Below are 21,103 nucleotides of genomic sequence, written 5' to 3'. Positions count from 1 at the left end.
CACAGCCCCGACCTCCTCCCTCAGGGGTACGGAGCACCTCATTTTGCTTGTTTCTAGTCAATACCACTATCTAGATGACAACTAAATGAAAAATTAGAGGTTATGGTAATTGTAATCCTTGCTCCTAGAAACATTGCCTTATTGTGTTATAGATATGCCACCATGTATTCTTAAAAATAATGGATTTGTAGATAGAAGAAAGTAAAGTGAAAATATAAAACGTGGAAATAGAAAATCCTGAGTCAGATACAAAAAGAAAAAAAAAAGAAGAGCTGGGTGATATGGAGAAACGGAAAGGCAGACCCAGCCTCTGCCCCTTCGCGTTCCTGGTTCTCAGGACAGACTGAAACCCCACGGCTCAACTTTGCCTCCTCACTGGATGCAGCTGAGATAACGGATGTGCTCCCTCCAGGACTCAGGTTGGCACAGCGAGTTCTGGAGACTCATTCGAGACCAGAGGTCACCTAAGCATCTCTACATCTCACCTGTACCTGCCTTTGTTTGTCCTCAGCAGTGACTGACAGCTCAGCCCGTCACAAACAAGTCCGACTGCAGGGGTGGTGCCGGGCAGGAGGAAGGCTCGGTGCGGGCTGGGCTCCGAGGGCACAGCTGCCCAGCCGCAGGCAGGCGCCTGGTGGGCACGCGGGGCTCCCGGGCCACCCGGGTCTGCTCTGACCCCTCTGAGTCCTGCGACCACGACCCCTACTCACACCTCCAGGACCGCACGGTGGAGACTCTCATCCAGGTGGGCGTGGCTGGCTTGATGCTGTTGGCCCTCTAGAGTCCGCTATTTCAGGCGGGACACGGCCAGAGAAGGACCCAAGATGCAGCCAGGAGGTGAACACAAGAGACAACAAGCCCGCCATTTGGTGAGGCAGATCCTTGCATGATTAGAAGGTTCTGGAGGAAAACCTGCAGCATAAATTGAGGGAACTGTCTGTTGAGAGTTTCAAGGGGAGTGGACGCCGGCAGGCTGGGAGCGGCCGGGCTGCCGCCGCCGGCGGGGCCGCTCCTGCAGGCAAACGGCAGCGACTTCCCTCCTCACCACTGCTGCCCGTCCTTGACTCGTCCCCTCCTTTTCTCGCTCCTGTGACACGTGACCGCAGCCGCATCAGAGGTTTGAGCCCACGCCTAAACTCACCTCCGTGCTCTGACCCACTTTCTTGTCATACATTTTGCTTTAGTTTTAATTTCCACTTTCGCCGGTGTGTGCTGTTGACCTCTGACCTCCGCTCAGAAACAGAATACGGTTTAAATAACTGAATACGTGGGTGAAGATCAGGTGTAGTTTGGAACAGAGAAATCCAAAACCACTCCCCCGAACTCCCTCTGGACCCCTCAAGCCTTTCTCTCCTCCAGGGTGACACGTGGAACAGTTTCTCCAGAAAGACCATCAGTTTGAGTGGAGCACATGGTGTTCGGAGTGACAGACAGCTGGTGCGCTGGCAAACAGGCTCCATGAAAAATTCACTTTTTCAAATGCTCTCATTTATTTACATTGTCTGTTTCTTTGCTAAATACTCCCTTGTGGCCCAACTTCGAGATGGCGGTGAGGATGCACTGCATCACAGCTGGGATGTAATGAATAGAATCGTCTTTCGCAAATGAATACGAGCCAGCTGCGGCATCGCACAGATGACCCTGGGTCCTCCTGTTGTGTGGGGCGTGGTAATTTCCACCTCAGCTTATGCCACAGTTCCAGTGACACTGTGATGGCCCAGTCCTAGTACGTCGACATCAGAGGTGAACAGAGAACAGTGGCACAAAGGACTGCGGGAGAAAAGCTGACACCTAAAGCAGGGCGTGGGCTCCCACGGGAGGCACGCGCCCAGGCAGGTCGGACGTGCCCAGGCCTCTCACACTTGCGTGAGCCCCCCTGCCGGCCCGTCCCACCTCTGCCCCTCCCTGCTCGCGTGGGTGAGCACCGGATTCGCTGCTCGCAGGTAACTCCCCGACTGTGCATGTCCCGTGTCTCTTGGCATTTTCTCCCTTCAGCTTCCTGCCCTTTGCTGTGAAATGTCAACACACACATTTCATGCATATATTCATGCACCTGAGCACTTGTAAGTTCCCTCTCCGTCTCTGCAAAACACCCAAACACTGGCCTCTGGGACTGCCGCAGGCAGTGTCCTCACTGCCTTCCTTCTGAAACTCACAGTATTCGTGGGTCCCTCTTTCTACTCCCCATGCGCCTTAACTTTCTAATTCCAGTCTCCACACTGCACCCCTACACGATTCCCTCAAAGCCGTATCCCAGGTTCATCACTGGCCCTTCAGCTGTATCTTCTCCTTAATGAAAAAAGTATTTTAAGTGTATTAATGGAAGTATTATTTTTTAAGCTATAAAGCATTTGCCCAGTTCATTGCTAAAACTCTATATCCTTCTATAATATAATCACTTTCATTGTTTCAAGATTTCATTTTCCTTCTTTGATTTGCAGATGTGTAAGCATGCCTCAGTGAACACGCTCACAGATCCCTAGCATTCCGTTTCCTGGGGTGTGACGGTGCGAACGGCTGCCTCTGCAGACGGCCTTTCACAGCACGGTGCATCGTTACTAGGGTTCCTCTTTGATGCACATTCCTGCTGGACGTTCAGCTCCCTGATACTTGATTTTCCATGGAGAGTTTCTCCCAGATCTGCCTGACTTTCAGAGCTGAAATGAGTGAACCATGGCAGCCGCCGTGCCTTGGGGCCTCTGCTCTCCCAGACTTAGCATCTGACTGGGCACTGGCCGACAGGGATGGCCCCAAGGTGAGCCTCACACTCACACGTGGGACAGACACCCGTGCAGGACTCCAATGAATTGAGTTCATTTGACAAACACACAGGGGACACGGCTCGGTGCAGACCCTGGGGCTAGGTCAGTGGGCAGAGACACCCTAATGCTTGTCCACAAACGTGGGAGAGGGGCTGCACTGCTTCCAGCCGTTACCTGGAGCCCTGCCTCTTCCCTGCCTGTGAGGACCTGGGGTCGCTGTCCTGTCCACATGGAGATGGAAACCTCCACTCTAATGACCCCCTGCTGGACTCAGGCACTGGTGGTCACTAGCTATCACTTTTTTTTGTTGTTGTTGTGGTTCCCTCCTACTTTGGAAACTTTCATTTTCTTTTCCTACAATAACCCGTGCCTACACACTTCATAAAACACGGCCAGCCCTGCGCAGTGTCAGGGGCTCATGGGGGTCTTGAGCGGGCACGTCGATCGTCCACCTTGACTGCGGCATCTGACACCTGGACCTCAACGTCTGCCCTCACACGACCGAATCAGGTCGGGAAACTAACAAACACCGGGTCCTGCCCACGTCCCGGCACAACCTCTCTGAGGAGCAAGGCTCAGACAACCTGCTGCAGGCGGGGAAGGGGCTCAGAGACTGGACTTCAGGGCTCCAGGTACACGGGCAGTGGATGACGGAGGAATATTTAAATAAGAACTGATTTTCCTTGGATTTCCGGTCAAGATAGTGGAGTGGTAGGACCACGAGCTTGCCTCTCCTCATGACTAAAACAAATCCAAAACTGAATGCTAAACAACCATTGAAAAAAAGACTGGAACCTAGCAACAAAGATCTTCTGCAACTGGAAACATATAGAGAGAACCACAGCAGGATGGTAGGAGGGGCGTGCTCGCGGTATAATTGGGCCCCATACCCCCGGAGTGGGTGACCCACAAGCTGAAGAACAGTTAAGTCGCAGAGGCCCTCCCACAGGAGTGGGAGCTCTGAGCCCTACGTCAGGCTCCCCAGCCCAGGTCCCGGCATTGGGAAGAGAAGGAGACCCCGGGACATCTGGTTTGGAAGGCCAGCAGGGCTTGGCTCCAGGAGCCCCACAGGCCTGGGGGAAACAGAGACTCCATTAGCTTCAGAAGCTTACACGGAAACTCATGTGCACCAGGTCCAAGGGCAGAGGCAGTCATTTCACAGGAACCTGGGCCAGGCCTGCGTGCTGGATTTGGAGGGTCTCCTGGGGACGTGGGGGACAGCTGCAGCTCACCCAGGGGACACAAAAGCTGGTGGTGGGCATTCTGAGAATGTTCATCTACAGGAGCTTTCCTGGAGGCTGACATCTTGATTGGATCATTAGCACCAAGACCTAGCCCTAAGGAAGCCTCAGGTCAAATAACATACAGGGTGGGAACACAGCCCCACCCATCAGCAGACTTCCTGAGCCACAAAGGCCTCTAGACACAGCACTACCCACCAGAGGTCCAGGACCGAGCTTCACCCAGCAGTGGGCAGGCCCCGGCTCCTCCTGCCAGGAACCCTGCATGAGCCTTTAGTCGGGCCTCATCCACCAGGGGCAGATGCCAGAAATAAGAAAACAACAATCCCAAAGCCTGTGGAAGGAATCCACACATGCATAGAAAGACAGACAATATGAGGAGGCAAAGGGATATCTCCCAGGCCAAGGCACAAGATAAAACCCAGAAGAGGTGAGAGGAGATAGGTAATTTATCCAAGAAACAGTTTACGGTAATGATGGCCAAGAAGTTACAGAACTCAAGAGGAGTAAAGATGCACAGAGTGAAGTCTTTAGCAGAGAGTTTGAAAAAATAAAGAATATGTAAACAGAGTTGAAGAATAAAATCACTGAAATGAGTAACGCACCAGAAGGAACCAAGAATGGAATAAATGAGGCAAGAGAACAGATCGGTGAGCTAGCAGACAGATTACTGGAAATCACTACTTCAGAACAGAAAAAAGGATAAAAAGGAATGAGGACGGTTTAAGAGCACTCTGGGACAACATGAAGCGCTCTAACATTCACATTATAGGGGTCCCAGAAAGAGAAGAGAGGGAGAAAGGACCTGAGAAATTTTTTGGAGCGATAATCAGTGAAAAAGTCCCCAACTTGGGAAAGAGAACAGTCACCCAAGTCCAGGAAGCGCAGAGAGTTCCACACAGGATCCACCCAAAGAGGAGCACACCAAGGCACACAGGCATCAAATTGACAAAAATCTAGGAGAAGATATTAAAATTAGCAAGAGAAAAGCAACGAATAACATACAAGGAAACTCCCATAAGGTTACCAGCTGATTTTTGAGCAGAAACTCTACAGGCCAGGAGGGAGCGGCACGATATACTTAAAGTGATGCACGGGGGAACTTACAACCAAGAACACTCTGTCCAGCAAGGCTCTTGTTCAGACTGGATGGAGAAATCAAAAGCTTCACAGATAAACAAAAGCTAAAAGAACTCAGCACCACCAAACCAGCTTTACAACAGATGTGAAAGGACCTTCTCTAGTCATGAAACCATAAGAGAACAAAAAGAAGAAAGACCTACAAAAGATTGCTCTGGCTGCTCGGGGTCTTCTGTGGTTCCTTATAAATTTGGAATTGTTTGTTCTAGTTCTGTGAGGAACGTGGCAACTATTTTGATGGGGGTTGCGTTGCATCTGTGGATTGCTGTGGGAAGTGTGGCTAATTTGATAGCGTTGATTCTTCCAGTCCAAGAGCACAAGAAATCTTTCCGTTTCTTTGTGTCATTTCGCTTTTTGGAGTATAGGTAACCTCCTTGGTTTTTTATTTCCAGGTGTCTTGTTATTTTTGATGTAATGGAAATATTTATGCCGCTTATAAAATTCTCATTTTTGAAGTGAGTAAAAGAAAGTGAATGAAGGGTCGCAAATGGCAAAATAGCCTTCTTTCCTGCGGGTGAGTTGTGCTCCATTACATACACGTGTGCTGCGTCCCCGTTATCTGTTCAACTGTTGGTGTGCACTTAGGCTGCTTCCATATCTTGGCAGCTATAAATAACGTTGCCGCTAATAGCAGGCTGTTTGTATCTTTTTGAATTAATTCTTATTTTGTGGTTGGCTTTATTCCTTTGATAACTATGTAAGTTTAAAAAGCTAAAGCTCTGGATGCTTCTGGGGAATGTCATTCTAAGTGAAGTAAGCCAGAAAGAGAAAGAAAAATACCATATGAGATCGCTCATATGTGGGATCTAAAAAAAAAAAAAAAAAAAAAAAAGGAAACAAAACATAAATACAAAACAGAAACAGACTCATAGACACAGAATACAAACTTGTGGTTGCCAAAGGGGAGGAGGGTGGGAAGGGACAGACGGGGAGTTCAAAATGCAGACCCGATAAACAAGATTATACTGTATAGCACAGGGAAATATATACGAGACCTTGTGGTAGCTCACAGAGAAAAAAAGTGACAATGAATGTATGTATGTTCATGTACGACTGAAAAATTGTGCTCTGGAATTTGACACAACATGGTAAAATGATTATAAATCAATAAAAAACGTTTTAAAAAAGCTGAAGCTCTAAACGTTCTTAGAAACAATGAACAGTACGTATATGTAAATTAAAAAATGAATGTGCAGTGAAAAAACATGAGCTATCAAGCCATGAAAGACATGGAAGAAACTTAAAAGACACATTACTAAACGCAAGAAGCCAGTCTGAAAAGGCTACAAACTGTCCGATCCCAGCCAAATGACAACTGGGAAAGGCACAGCTACAGGAACAATAAAAAGATCCAGGGGTTTCCAGGGGCTTAGGGGCGAGGGAGGCAGGGAGGGATGAACAGATGGAGCACAAGGGATTTTTAGGGCAATGAAATCCTTCTGACACTATAGTGGTGGCTACGCGTCATTAAGCATCTGTCAAAGCCCACAGAGTGCACGTCAAGAGTGAGCCCTAATGTGAACCGTGGACTCTGAGTCATGATAAGGTGCCCATGTCGGCTCACCCATGCACCAACTACGTCACGCTGATGAGGGGTGTTGAGGGGAGGGGAGGATATATGTGTGGGTGGGGAGGGCTACGTGGGAACTCTGCTCAGTTCTGCTGTCAACCTGAAATGCTCTAAAAAAACAAAGTCTATTTTAAAAAAAGAATTGGCTGTTCTCTCAGGTCAGAGCACTAAGCCACACCCTGTCCCATCAACCTGAAGACAGAACCACAGGATGAGAAGGAGACTCTGTCCAGGAAAAAGGGGCACCGAGGAGGCAGGAACAACTCTGGGGCTATATCCCAGGAGGTGGGGTGGACGCTGTGCAAGAAAAAAGAGAAGTGATGTGGACTGTGACGGAAATACACCCACACTCCGGGGCCAGGAGAGGAGTCGTGGTTCCTGCCCTTGTTTCCCGGTGCTTCTCCTCTGTGCTCATTGCCCCCTTGGCCTCCACCGAGCTGTAGGTAGACGTTCAACGTGCGTCTCTGCTGATCTGAGCTCTGCAGACCAGCAGGAACCTGCATCTGCCCTGAAGATGTGAAGGTGAGCCGGGTCCATGGTGAGGACCCCGCAGGGCTGAGCTGATGGACGGCTGAGGACGATGGAGGCCCCACACGGAGGCTCTGAGAGGGAAGGGCATGGCCTGGGCACCCTCACCTACAAGGGGCGCCTCAGGAAGACACCGGGTCTCTTTGCTGATCTGTCATGGAAACGAGAGCCAGGCTCTCAGGAAGGGGCAGTTCCCCTTCCCGTGGGGCTGCTGACGTGACAGCCCCGTGACGGGGAGGACCAGCCTCTGAGCGGACACACCCTGTGGGTCTCTGTGCTGAGGGCACCGTGTCTCCTCCATCTGCACAGCCTGGACCACAGGGAGGAGGCGCCATGACCCCCACCCTCACGGCCCTGCTCTGTCTCGGTGAGATTGAGGAGGGGAGGGCGGTCCTGGTCTGGGAGCCAGGCCTGCTCTGTCAGGAGACCCCGGGGCTCAGGACGCTCAGGGGAGGGGAGGTTCTGCTCAGGGTTCAGGGCGACTCTCTCACAGGGACCTCTCTTCCAGGGCTGAGTGTGGGCGTGAGGACCCAGGTGCAGGCAGGTGAGTCTGTGCCCAGGTGTCCCTGCTCCCACCTCCTCATTGTGGGGACGGGCCAGCCCCTCCCCGGGCAATGGGGAGGGACAACAGCAGCTCTGGGCTGAAGGAAGGGGAGGCTGGGGGCTGTGGGGCTGAGAGCTGGGGGATGGGGGTGGGAATGTCTTGTGACCCAGGCCTCTGATTTCCTTCCAGGGACCCCCCCGAAACCCACCATCTGGGCTGAGCCAGGCTCTGTGATCCCCTGGAATAGCTCTGTGACCATCTGGTGCCAGGGGACCCTGGGGGCCACGGGGTTCATTCTGGATAAAGAGGGAAGCTCAGACCTCAGGGATGGAGGAAGCCCACTGGAGCCCGGGGACAAGGCCAAGTTCTCCATCCCACACATGACAGAGGAGCATGCAGGGAGGTATTGCTGTTACTATATTAGCCCCACTGGCTGGTCAGAGCGCAGTGACCCCCTGGAGCTCCAGGTCTCAGGTGAGGAAGTCCCATCCTGGCCCCTTATACTTCTTGAGGCTCTAGGCTATTTATTGGGCTCTTTGCTCCCAGGGGAGCCCCATAGGCAGGGGTGCAGTCTGGCCACATTGTGGGGCTCATTGGTAAGAGACACAGAGTGTGAGAGACAGTGAGACCTGGGGGCCAGGAAGGGAGGAGAGGCTTTATGGGAGGGACCAGCCCCTACAATCCAGGGCTGGTCTTTCCCCCAGGTGTGTCTGGGAAGCCCTCCCTCCTCACCCCGCAGGGATCTCTAGTGACCTCTGGACAGAGCCTGACCCTCCAGTGTTGCTCTGATGTTGGCTACAAAAGATACGCTTTGTTCACTGCCGGGGGTCAGGCCCTCCCCCAGCTTCCTGCCAGGCAGCCCCAGGCTGGGCTCTCTCAGGCCGACCCCGCCCCGGGCCAGGTGAGCGGCCTCCACGGGGCCAGCACAGAGGCTACGGGGACACAGCCCCCCTGCCCACGACTCCATCTCAGACCCCGAGCCTCTGGGGTCCCAGCTCCCCGGACACTGTCCTATAGAGAAGCGTCCCGTGTGCGGGCTCTGCTCTGCACGGCCCTCCTGCGCCCGCCCGGGGGCCTTCCTGCCGCTCTGCTCCTGGCGCTCGGAGACTCAGCAGGGCCCGGGCAGGGTTGCCGGGGGGGGGGGGGGGGGGGGGGGGGGGGGGGGGGGGGGGGGACGGCGGACGGCACAGCACGTCTGTGTGCGCTCCTGTCTGCTCTGCTCCTGTGCGCGCACTTTTACTGCTCTCTCCTCTTTTGAGAACTTTTCGGCAATGCTTGCTGATATAAATAAACAAATCTGTGCAAAAAGAGAGAAAGACGATGATGGGGGCCTCCCTCCTCTGTCCTGTAAACCCTGTTGTGTCTCAAATGCGCTCAGTGCCGAATGTCAGCCCCCTTCTCCTCTGTCCCCCTCTCTAAACCCCACAGGCGAGGCCTGGTTCCTTACTGAAGAGCAGACTGAGACCTTTCTGGAGACCTGCCTCCTTACCACCTGTTTATTTCAAGGAATTGACCCGCCCAGCTCTATACGCATTAGTTTCCTCCCTGTCTCACCTGCGTGTCTGCCCATATAGAGACACACACACGTATGTAGTCTATACGTGGGTCCAGAGCTTAATACAGATGCACACGTTGACGTGTAACTTCAGTGTTTCATGGATACATGTGTACTTATGTGTTGCATGTAATATATACAACGTAACACATTTTAATAAAAATGCACGTAAATATGTATCTTTTATCTACAGGTAAGTATATACCTCATATATAAACACCACACTTATTCCTCCAGTTGAACATTTACAGATATTTGTCCAAAACTCTGTATCTTCCATCTCGTATGTTGCCATGTTGGTTGTGGTCTCCCATGTATTTCACCCCCCGAGAAGGCAGGAATAAGCCTTTTAGTACCTGTTGCTGTTACACCACTTGTAGAAAATAGGTATTTGCAAGAGTGTGTGTACGTCTCACTCTAATATATCTAACTGCATGAAGAATAATTTAATAAAAGAATAAATGGATGAAAGGAGCACAGAGGGAGCCTGGCCGGGCAGAGACAGGGCGCGTTACAGGGCCGTGTAACAGTTGTGCTGTGAGAACTGGGGGCACCGACAACACAGACCCCAGGACAAGGGCTGTGTCTCCCCGACTCCTCACTCACCCCCACTGTGCGATTCTCAGGAGCAGCTGACACCACCCACCCATCACAAAACACGTCAGCCCCCACAAGTGGTGAGCAGAGAAATTCTCAGCTACGGGGCTGGGCTCCGAGGGTCACGTCCTGGCAAGGGGAGGCGGGTGCCCTGGGTGGACATCCAGGATGGTGGGGTGATTCTGATCTGCTCTGACCTCAGTGGCCTCTTTGTGCACAATCCCTAGGCTCACGCCCCCAGGACTACACAGTGGGGAATCTCATCCGAATGGGCGTGGCTGCCTTGATCCTGGTGGGCCTCGGGATCCTGCTGTTTCAGGCTCGACACGACCTTGGAAGAGCCCAATGCAGCCAGGAGGTAAACACAGAGGGAACGACGCACCATCCAGCGCGGTAGAGCCTCAAAATGGTCTCACGTGCCCAGGAGGTCCTGGAAGAGAGTCTGCAGGGGACGATGCGCGAACTGCCTGCCGAGACCGTGGAGGGAGAGACGCGGTGTGGGTGCAGGAGAGGGGCGGGGGAGTCCTGGGGAGGACCTTCCTCTCATAAACCGCGGTGCTTCCCCTCCCCGCCGCTGTGACTCTCCCTCACTGCCCCGGCTCCTCGCCCCCTGTGCTGTGAGGCACATGCCACACGGCAGGGCTGTGTTCGCACCTTACACACCTGCGGGTCCTGGTCCACTTTCGTGTAATATATTTTGCTTTATTTTTAATGCCCACATTCACTGGTGTGTGCTATTGACCTCCATCCCATCGCTCAGAAACAGAATACGGTTTAAGCAGCTGAATAAATGGATGATAGCACATAAATCCAGAACTGTTCCCTGAAACCCTCTGTGGACCCTTCAGTCCTTCTTTCCTCATCAGATGACACCTGGGATAGAGTCTCCAGAAGCAGCATCAGACTGAATGAGCACAAGGGATTTAAAGTGACAGCCAGGTGGCACGCTGGCAACGGGCTTTAAGATGCATCATTTTTTAAAAAACCCCTAGACATGTGGCATTTGTGTCTTTCTTTACAGTACATACTTTCTTCATGGCCAACCTCCAGGTGCCATGTGCATGTACTGAAGGCACAGCTGGAAGTAATGGATTGAACTGTCTTTGTCAGATAAACGTGTCTGATCCAGCTGGAGCACACCTGATGAGTATGATGTGCACAGCTTCCTCTCCTTGGAGGTCATGGCAATTTCCACCCCAATGTCTTGCCACAGCATCAGTGCAGTTGTGATGTCAAAATTCCAGCACCTCCACAAGAGAGGCAAGAGAGGAAACAATGGCAAAATCAATTTTGTAAGAAAACGGCGACGCCTAGAAGCCCCATCAGTTCCTGGTAGGAGTACACAGTGCTGCGGTCAGTCTGGGGAGCAGATCAGAACCACATGTGAAAAGGAAGAGACACCAGCTCTGGCCCACAGCTAGCCACCCCAGAGGGAAATGTGTGTGTGTGCGACAGTCCTTTCATGAGCATGTTGACAAAGGTGTCATTTTTTTTAGACAATATGACAGACATCACCCTCATAACGACTAATATTTGTGATGCATCTATGCAGTGACATATTTTATGAGAGTAAAGATGCACAAGTAGAATTTACAAAAAGAATATAGATCATTTTTTTTCAAACATGAGATTAAATAAATGAAGGAAATTGTAAGAAGCACGAGTCTAAGATTATTCTTTCACACACATAATTTTCAAGAGGAGAAAACACGTATTCTTCAGGGGGCGTCACTAATTTTAGCTTTATAAATAAGGAGAAAGGAAACGTTTCTCTCGTACCCACTATGGTGGGAATGTGTAAGGAGACGGTGGGCATTTCGCTGAGGATGGAAACCACAGGGTCTGTGGAACACGGGCACTGTTCTCACTGACTCCCACTTGTGGACTCATAAGTCCACTCGCTGCTTTTGGTAAATGACATGCTTCTATTCATAACTTCTGTCTATTTTCCATACAATATAGTGAGACGGCATGAAGAAGGGTGGAGAAAGCCATAGCCTGCAGTGGGCACTGGATGAAGTGGATCTTCCTCAGACAAAAAGCATTGCTCCTGGTCTGTCATAGCAAGTACATCCCATTTTGGCATTGGGGGTTCCCTCAAAACTTGATCAACACTGTCGCATCAGCATCTCCTGAATCCAGCCACACAATGAGCCACTGCCCAGATGAGAACCTGGGTCCAAACAATTTGCCCAAAATCACAGAACTGCATATCAAAAAGTATATCAAAAGAATAAATTACTTAAGAATAGACTTAACCAAGGAGGTAAAGATTGACATTCTGAAAATGATAAAACATTCATGAAGGAAATTAAAGATGAAATAGAAAGATATTTTGTGTTCTTGGATTGGAAGGATTCATATTGTTAAAATGGCAATACTACCCAAAGCAATCTACGGATTCAATACGATCCGTATCAAAATATCTATGACATTTTCCACAGAAACTAACAAATAATCCTCAGATTTATATGGAACCACAAAAGACCCCAAATTGCCAAAGTGATCTTAAAAATAAAAAACACAGCTGGCGGTATCATGCTCCCTGACTTAAGACTATACTACAAAGCCACAATAAACAAAACAGCACGGTAGTGCCATGAAAATAGACACGCACGTCAATGCAACAGGACAGAGAGCCCAGAAATGAGCCCACATACCTCTGACCAATGAATCGATGACAAAGGAGACAAGTCTGTACAGTGGAGAAGGACGATCTCCTCAATCAGTGGTGCTTGGAAAACTGGACAGCTCCATGCCAAAGTTTACAACATTTCCATACCACATATGAAAATAAACTCAAAGTGGACTAAGGACCTAAATGAAAACCTGAAACCATAAAACTCTCAGAAGAGAACATAGGCAGATCACTCTGACAAATCCTAGCAGCATTATTTGGATCTATCTCCTAAAGCAAAAGAAATAAAAGCAAAACGAAACAAATGGGACCTAACCGAACTCAAAAGATGTTGCACAGCAAAAGAAACCATTACCAAAATGGAAAGACCAGCTACTGAACAGAAGACCATATTTACAAGTGATAGGACTGACAAGGGGCTAATATCCAAAATATACAATCAGCTCATGGTACTCATTGTAAAAAAGAAAAACCACAAACAACCCAGTTAAAAAGTGGGTGGAACACCTGAGCAGACATGTTTCCAAAGAAGACACGCAGGCGGCTCACAGGCACACGAAACGATGCTCAACGTGGCTAATTATTAGGGAAGCTGAAATTAAAACAATAATGGGATATCATCTCACACCTGTCAGAATCTTATCAAAAAGGTCTACAAATAATAAACGTTGGTGAGGATGTGGAGAAATGGGAACCCTTGTACACTGTTGGTGGGAAGATAAATTGGTGCAGCCACTATGGAGAACAATACGGAGATTCCTCAAAAAACTAACAACAGAACTACTGTATGATCCAGCAATTCCACTCCTAGCTATATATGTTGGAAAAAAAAAACACAAATTCAAATGTTTATAGCAGCACTATTTATAATAGCTAAGATTTGGAAACAACCCAAGTATCCATCAACAGATGAATGGATACAGAAGATGTGATACATATCTATACATACACAGTCTGGAATATTACTCAGCCATAAAAAGAATGATATTCTGCTATTTGCAACAACACAAATGGACCTGGAGGGTTGTATGCTTAGTGAGATAGGTCAGAGAAAGACAAATATGCTCATGTTCTCACTTATATGTGGAGTCTAAAAAATAAAATAAATGAATTAAGATAACAAAACACACTCACAGAGAGAACAAACTAGTTGTTACCAGTAGGGAGGTGGAAGGCGGGAGGGACAAGATAGGGTTATGGGACTAAGAGATACAAACTATTATGTATGAAATAGATGCACAACAAGGATAAATCGCACAGTCCGGGGAAATACAGCCATTCTTTTCTAATAACGTTCAGTGGACTATAATACGTAAAATGGTCGAATCACTATTTTGAACACCTGAAACTAATATAAAATTGTAAATCAGCTATACTTCAATTTAAACAACAACAATACGTAAAAACGGCAGACCTGAGGCTTTTCCCTCAAGTGAATGTTAATCCAGATTTCTACATCAGGTCCATCACAGTGTTTTTAAGTTGTGCTTGGAATCCTACACATTTAAACACTAAAGAAGAATAGGTTTAATACTTTGATAAAAAGTTCATGTTTTAGTCTTTCATGTTTAATTGGTTTAATCAGTTAATCTGATGGGGACATTTGGAAAAGGAACTGAAGTGTGTGAAGCAGACAGAGTTAAGTCACTAGAAAACTTGTCGTGGGCCGTCTTGTCTGTCCCTGGCCTGGTCTCTACGAGGCAGCTTCCAGTGTGAGTGCTCCCTCCCGCCTGGACGTAGCCCTCTCCTGCTGTCTCAGACAGCAGCCTGACACACTTTAAACCTGGCTGTCCTCCTCCTACTCCTATTTCAGGGTTTTGTCCAATCTTTCTTCTGTAGCTTTCTTATTATCCTGTTTTTATATTGCCCTCCTTTAAGATAATATTGTCTCCTGACCTTCACTGTAACTGCTGAGAAATACGTCACCCAAAGTCCCACTAGGAAGGCTTCCAGTGGGAGCTGAGCACTGTGTCTGGCTAGTGAGTTCACCAAAATGCTGCTGCGAAGAAAACTCAAAGGTTCCACGTCAGAACCCAGGAGTTGGGACGCCTCCCCTAGTTCAGGAACGACGCGCTCACCAACCTGGTCCAGCTTTGACCGGAAGTGCACGGGTGTCCAAGTCCACAAGCAACCACCATCTCCCCACTCTTCCTCTCATCTGTGTGGAAATAGAGAGAGTGTGAGGGTGATTTCAACATGGGGTCACGGACAGCCCCAGCCCCTCTGGTGGGTGCCGAGATGTATATCTCATCCAGTGGCCCTTAAATGTATACGAAATGGAATGTATCAATGTGAGTTTTTAATTAGCATACGTTTAATGTTGAATATTTTAGAGGCATATATTCTTTAATTGCTTGCATGCAGAAGACTGCATTTTAAGCCCAGGTAGACCTCTTCCCTCCATTGGTGAGCTCTGTACCACGAACACGTTCTACAGGACATCACTAGACTTTGTCTGAAAGGGACCATAGGAAGTCACATCGCAGAGATATTTCCAGTTTGGTTCAGGACACCGCAGTGAAGCAAATATCACAATAAAGGGACCGCTACAAGCTTTCTGGCTTCCCAGCGCATATCAAAGTTATGTTTACACTGTACTGTAGCCTATTCAGTGTGCAACGGCATTATGTCTAAAAGAACCCCCAATTTACATACCTTAATTTTGAAATCCTTTAGTTTTAAAAATGTCAAAAGAACTGCAATAGTAGCATCAAAGGTCACTGGTCACAGATCACCATACTAAATATCATCATAATGAAAAAGCTTCAAATATATGCAAGGATTACCAAACCATGACCCAGAGACATAAAGTGAGCAAATGCTGCTGGAAAAGTGGCCAAGAGACCTTCTCTACACATGGTTGCCATAAACCTTTAAGCTGTAATAAAATAAAATGAAATAAAATGCAGTATCTGCAAACCACAACAAGTACACCTGTAGATGGCTGTCCGTCGCAAGGTCCGCCATTAACAGGGTCACTCTGCGCCGCCCACTCCTGCTGCAGGTTCCCCCCTCACACACCTGACCTCTCATAGAGGTCTCTCCCAGGGCTGTCCTGGGAGTCAGGCAGGTGCGGCCCCTCCTGCCCGGCAGGGTGCACTGTCTCAGACTTAGCATCTGCTCAGCTTTGCGCCATCAGGGATGGTCCAGTGGGAGCCTCACTCCCACACGTGGGGCAGACGCCCATGGCTGACGACACTGGATTAAGTCTGTATCTTGCAACACAGGTGACATTGCTCAGTGCTGACCAGGGGCTTGGGTCAGTAAGCAGAGATAGCCCAGGGTCCACCCAGAAACAGGGGGAAGGGGGGCCACAGCTTCAGCCTTCACCTGGAGCCCTGACCCCTCCCACCTGGGAGGACCTGAGGGCCCTTTTCTGCCCACACAGGTGGGAACCACCTCCCTGTGACTCACTGCGGGTCCCAGGCACTCAGCTGTGTCCTCTTTTCTGTCTCATGGTTCCATGTCTCTTTCAGAAAACTCCACGTCTCTTTTTCTGAATATGACTATTCATACGTATTTCAGAAATATTATAAGTAGCGCTTACTGGTATTTGGAGCAAGCGAGAGCTCTTGAGTGCGCGCACAAAGCATGCACCTTGAGTGTGGACACCATGGTCCCCTCATGTCCCAAATCCATCATGTCTTAACCTGGTGTGACAATTAACAGTGACTGACCCCTCCACGCACTGGGATCTGTTTACCCTACAACTGCCCAGAGGAGGGCAGGTCATGACAACATGACATCACCAAGGGTACAGACCAGGAAGTCGGAGGTTCCTGTCCCAGATCACACAGACAAGGACAGATGGGTATTTAAAGGTCATCTTTTTCTTCAAAATCAGAGGTCCAGCCGAAATCACTGTCCCCTGAAGTTTATAGGCAGGACCAGAGGATGCGGAAGAGAGATCTGTTCAAATAAGAAGGGGCACTGAAGAGGCAAGAATGACTCAGGGGCTTGTTCCCAGGAAGCTGTGGTGGACGCTGTTGCGGACGCTGTTGCAAGAAAGAAGAGAGAAGTCTGTGATGGGGGCAGTGACGGAAATGAACCCACACTCCGGGGCCAGGAGAGGAGTCGTGGTTCCTGCCCTTGTTTCCCGGTGCTTCTCCTCTGTGCTCATTGCCCCCTTGGCCTCCACCGAGCTGTAGTTAGACGTTCAACGTGCGTCTCTGCTGATCTGAGCTCTGCAGACCAGCAGGAACCTGCATCTGCCCTGAAGATGTGAAGGTGAGCCTAGTCCATGGTGAGGACCCCGCAGGACTGTGCTGATGGACGGCTGAGGACGAAGGAGGCCCCACACGGAGGCTCTGAGAGGGAAGGGCGTGGCCTGGGCACCCTCACCTGCAAGGGGCGCCTCAGGAAGACACCGGGTCTCTTTGCTGATCTGTCACGGAAACGAGAGCCAGGCTCTCAAGAAGGGGCAGTTCCCCTTCCCGTGGGGCTGCTGACGTGACAGCCCCGTGATGGGGAGGACCAGCCTCTGAGCGGACACACCCTGTGGGTCTCTGTGCTGAGGGCACCGTGTCTCCTCCATCTGCACAGCCTGGACCACAGTGAGGAGGCGCCATGACCCCCACCCTCACGGCCCTGCTGTGTCTCGGTGAGATTGAGGAGGGGAGGGCGGTCCTGGTCTGGGAGCCAGGCCTGCTCTGTCAGAAGACCCCAGGGCTCAGGACGCTTGGGGGAGCGGAGGTTCTGCTCAGGGTTCAGGGCGACTCTCTCACAGGGACCTCTCTTCCAGGGCTGAGTGTGGGCGTGAGGACCCAGGTGCAGGCAGGTGAGTCTGTGCCCAGGTGTCCCCGCTCCCCCCTCCTCATTGTGGGGACGGGGCAGCCCCTCCCCGGGCAATGGGGAGGGACAACAGCAGCTCTGGGCTGAAGGAAGGGGAGGCTGGGGGCTGTGGGGCTGAGAGCTGGGGGATGGGGGTGGGAATGTCTTGTGACCCAGGCCTCTGATTTCCTTCCAGGGACCCGCCCCAAACCCACCATCTGGGCTGAGCCAGGCTCTGTGATCCCCTGGAATAGCCCTGTGACCATCTGGTGTCAGGGGACCCTGGGGGTCCAGGTGTTCCAACTGTATTCAGAGGGAACCACAGAGCCTTGGGACAGACAGCCCCCACTGGAGCAAGGGGACAAGGCCAAGTTCTCCATCCCACACGTGACAGAGCACTACACAGGGAGACACCACTGTGACTATTTAAGCCCCACTGGCTGGTCAGAGCGCAGTGACCCCCTGGAGCTGGTGATGACAGGTGAGAGGACACTCAGGGGTCCCAGCCTCGGGCTCTGCCCTCAGGAAGGGGGGCTGCTCCCAGGGCCGTGTCCCTCTCACAGCCCAGCCCTGGGGGAGGTGAGGGAGCCGTGAGCCCCACTGAACAAGCGGCCCCTTCTCTCTAGGAGCCTACAGCAAACCCAGCCTCTCAGCCCTGCCGAGCCCCATGGTGACCTCAGGAGGGAACGTGACCCTCCGGTGTGGCTCATGGCAGGGATTTGACAGGTTCATCCTGACTAAGGAAGGGGAAGACAAGCCCTCCGGGGCCCTGGACGCACAGCCACAGCCCAGCGGGCAGACCCAGGCCCTGTTCCCTGTGGGCCCCGTGCCCCCCAGCCCCAGGTGGACGTTCAGATGCTATGGCTGCTACAGGAGCAAACCCCAGGTGTGCTCGGCCCCCAGCGGCCCCCTGGAGCTCCTGGTCTCAGGTGAGGAAGTCCCATCCCGGCCCCTCTGTGTCCTCATGATCAGTTCAGGGCCTGGCCCAGGAGAGCCCCTGTCTGGTATGGAAGTAAGGGGGCTCCAAGGGCAGGTCCCGGGAGGATCATGCAGAGGGAGACGCACCCCTCAGAGGTGTGAGGGGGGCCCTCCCGGGGGGGGCCTCCCAGCTCTCCCCTTCCTCGTGCCCTTCCCCAGAGCTCGCCAAGGGTGTGTAGGGAAGGCCGCACTGGGGTTAGGGGTGGACACAGCAGGTACAGGAGGAGAGTGTGATCAAACACGGGGTCTCTGTGGGGAGCTCCTGTCCCTCGCCCTCTTCTGGTCCCCTTCCCAGGACCCTCTGGGGGACCCAGTCCCACCTGTATTGGCCCATCTCACAGCTGTGACTCAAGGGCCTCGCTGGGGCAGGTTGAGAGTGTGTCTGAGGATCTAATGCCCCCTCATTACTCAAGCACAGGCTTGTGTCCCCGGGGGGCTGGGAGTTGGGGCAGAGATGCCAGATTGACCACAGGGCTCTGGGGTTCCGAAGCTGCCTGGCTGAAGGGTGGGGGTTCATGGAGGGGGAGGTGTTGGGGCTCAGCCTGGAAGAGCAGCAGCCCGGCTGCCGTGGGCAGAAGCACCCCCGCCCTCACCTCCTGTCCTGGCCTAGTGTGCATGGAACCCACTGAGGGGATGCCCAGCGCTCTCTGAGAAGCTGGTTTGGGGCAGCTCCCTGACCATCTGGGCCCCAGCTTCTCCATTTGCAATCGAGGAGAATTCTGGCTCAGCTCTCGAGGGGCATCTTAGTTCTGACCCTGCAGGTGACTGTCTCAGGTGCAGGAGGTGGGCAGACAGGGTTGGGTTGTCAAGGGCCCAGGGAAGAACAGAGCGCTGAGAACCCTGATGTCATAGTGCTTTTCCATCAACCCCGTGGTACTCAGCCTGACCTTATGGAGGTGTTCTCGTGACAAAAATCAGAATCAAACAACAAGAAGCAAGGGCTGGGAGGTGGGGCTGCAATGCAACCTGAGCCCTGCCGCTTCCCAGCCGCGGGCGCGGGCAAGTCCGTTCCCTGTCTGAGCTCCCTGTCTGAGTTCCTTGTCTGTGAAGTATGTCTCTTACCTGGGGCTCTCCTGGGCAGGGCCCTCAGAGGTTCGCTAAGAGATTTAGGTGAGACCATGGAAGTGACAGCCCTCTGCATGGGACGGGCCCACCCAGACGCTCACCCTTAAGTCCAGGCAGGCCCTGCCTGGAGGTGTGGGGTCTGCAGGGAGGAGGACAGCTCTTGGCAGGACTGGGGACTGGGGACGGCACAGGGTCCATTCTAAGCAGACCCGCTTCTGAGCACTCTTGTTTTGGTCCCCCGAAGCCTCTGATGGTTGGAGAATGGGAGTGACAGCTCAAGAGAGGCTGCGACACATGAGGACCAGGGGACAGGCCACTCCAATCAATAAGGAGACCCCAAATCCAAAGCTGGCTGACAGCCTGGAATGCAGCATGAGAACAGCACAAGGGCACCTGCAGTCCCAGGGTCTGGTACCAGCCTTGCCACTTCCGGGCTGGGTGACCTGGGACACTCGATTTACCTCTCTGAGCCTCAGTGTAAATGTCTGCACAATGGGTGGTGTTGGGAGGGACATTCACATGTTGTAGGTTTGTTGTGAGAGTTAGAGATGAATGCACAGACCCCAGCACGTGCCTACAAACAGTAGGTGCTCAGTCAAATGGCATCATCGGTTCATTCATTGCATCCTTTGTGCCCAAGGTCTTGGAAAGTACCAGAAAGTTTTGATTGGGGTCTCTGTGACCTTCGTCTTGCTGCTCTCCCTCCCCCTCATCCTCCTCATCCGACACAGGCAGCAGAGCAAACGCAGCAAGTCAGGTGGGTAGAAGATGCAGGGTCTGGTCTACCTGGGAGGGGAGCCCTTACTCCAAAGATCTTTCAACTGGCTTCGTAGGGAACCATCCAAAATGTGGCACCAAAAACATGGCCAAACGCTCAGTTTTGAAAATTCTAAAATTAAAAAGTCCAAAATTTGTAGGAAGTTCTTTCCCGCCCAACTTCCACTCCATAATCTTGGACAGTGATCTGGGGCTCCCGGGAAGAGTGATTGGGAGGGGAGGGGTCCTGCCTGGAGGTAGCAGGGGTGGGGGTACCCAGGACCTGAGGGACCATGCTGGAGATGGGGGGGGGGGGGGGAGTCACAAGAAGGTGTTATTGTCAACCAGGAGCCCAGAGCCGTGGGGAGTCGGCACAGTGGTGAGGGGTGGAGGAAGATGTGGAAGCAGTTGGGAGGTTAGTTGCTTTGAGAAAATATGTACATATATTGGGGATAATGGGAGCCAAGATGCTCCAGCTTTGTGAAGGGATTTATATATATGCAAAGGCAGTCGGCAAGAATAAACCCTGAGGTGTTCTACAGGATTTAGAAATGTCAGTATAAACTCATTTTTAAAGTACAGGCATAGCAGTAGTTATGGGTGTAAGTGTTATCAAGTCTGGGCACGCCCGTGTGACCACATCCATCCCAGCTATGTCCACCAGTAGGACCCAGACACAACGACAGCCCAGTAGCCATGAGCAAACCTACCTTCCATTTTGGTTTCTAAATACCATCCCCTGTTACAGGGTATTAGGGCCCATCAAGGACTTTTATATTCCATGTTGGGACGGGGGGAGTACCGAGCATCTTGTCATGCCAGAAAGTGCAAAAATTCCCAAAGAATGATGGAGACAAGTCAAAATGACACAGGAGCCAGCTGAAAGGAACTCCCTCTGGGAAAATCAAGAATAAGCTGAGCATCCGGGTAAATGAGAAAACTGGATTACAGTGCACTGA

General features: G+C 51.4%; 2 protein-coding genes across 4 annotated transcripts in view; both read left to right on the top strand.

The window, feature by feature from the left end:
• Nucleotides 1–7,057: 7,057 nt before the first annotated feature.
• LOC141578562 (leukocyte immunoglobulin-like receptor subfamily A member 6) overlaps nucleotides 7,058–21,103 on the top strand; it is a 27,896-nt gene continuing 13,850 nt past the window's right edge. The window contains exons 1-3 of the mRNA XM_074369130.1: nucleotides 7,058–7,608; nucleotides 7,750–7,785; nucleotides 7,975–8,259. Of these exons, the coding sequence (XP_074225231.1) occupies nucleotides 7,575–7,608; nucleotides 7,750–7,785; nucleotides 7,975–8,259 (355 nt within the window). The 5' untranslated portion in view covers nucleotides 7,058–7,574. The remainder of the gene's footprint in view (nucleotides 7,609–7,749; nucleotides 7,786–7,974; nucleotides 8,260–21,103) is intronic.
• LOC105074344 (leukocyte immunoglobulin-like receptor subfamily A member 5) overlaps nucleotides 16,108–21,103 on the top strand; it is an 11,269-nt gene continuing 6,273 nt past the window's right edge. The window contains exons 1-6 of one of the 3 annotated variants that reach the window (XM_074369108.1): nucleotides 16,108–17,175; nucleotides 17,317–17,352; nucleotides 17,542–17,826; nucleotides 17,972–18,274; nucleotides 19,633–19,794; nucleotides 20,029–20,145. In XM_074369108.1, coding sequence (XP_074225209.1) covers nucleotides 17,142–17,175; nucleotides 17,317–17,352; nucleotides 17,542–17,826; nucleotides 17,972–18,274; nucleotides 19,633–19,794; nucleotides 20,029–20,145 — 937 coding nt within the window. In that variant the 5' untranslated portion in view covers nucleotides 16,108–17,141. The remainder of the gene's footprint in view (nucleotides 17,176–17,316; nucleotides 17,353–17,541; nucleotides 17,827–17,971; nucleotides 18,275–19,632; nucleotides 19,795–20,028; nucleotides 20,146–21,103) is intronic. The other 2 variants (XM_074369109.1, XM_045521846.2) reach the window with 2 other exon arrangements.

This window comes from Camelus bactrianus, chromosome 9 (assembly GCF_048773025.1).
Source record: "Camelus bactrianus isolate YW-2024 breed Bactrian camel chromosome 9, ASM4877302v1, whole genome shotgun sequence".
Classification (NCBI taxonomy): Eukaryota; Metazoa; Chordata; class Mammalia; order Artiodactyla; family Camelidae; genus Camelus; species Camelus bactrianus.
The sequence above is the reverse complement of the archived record's forward strand: the minus strand, read 5'-3'. Positions and strand labels throughout refer to the sequence as shown.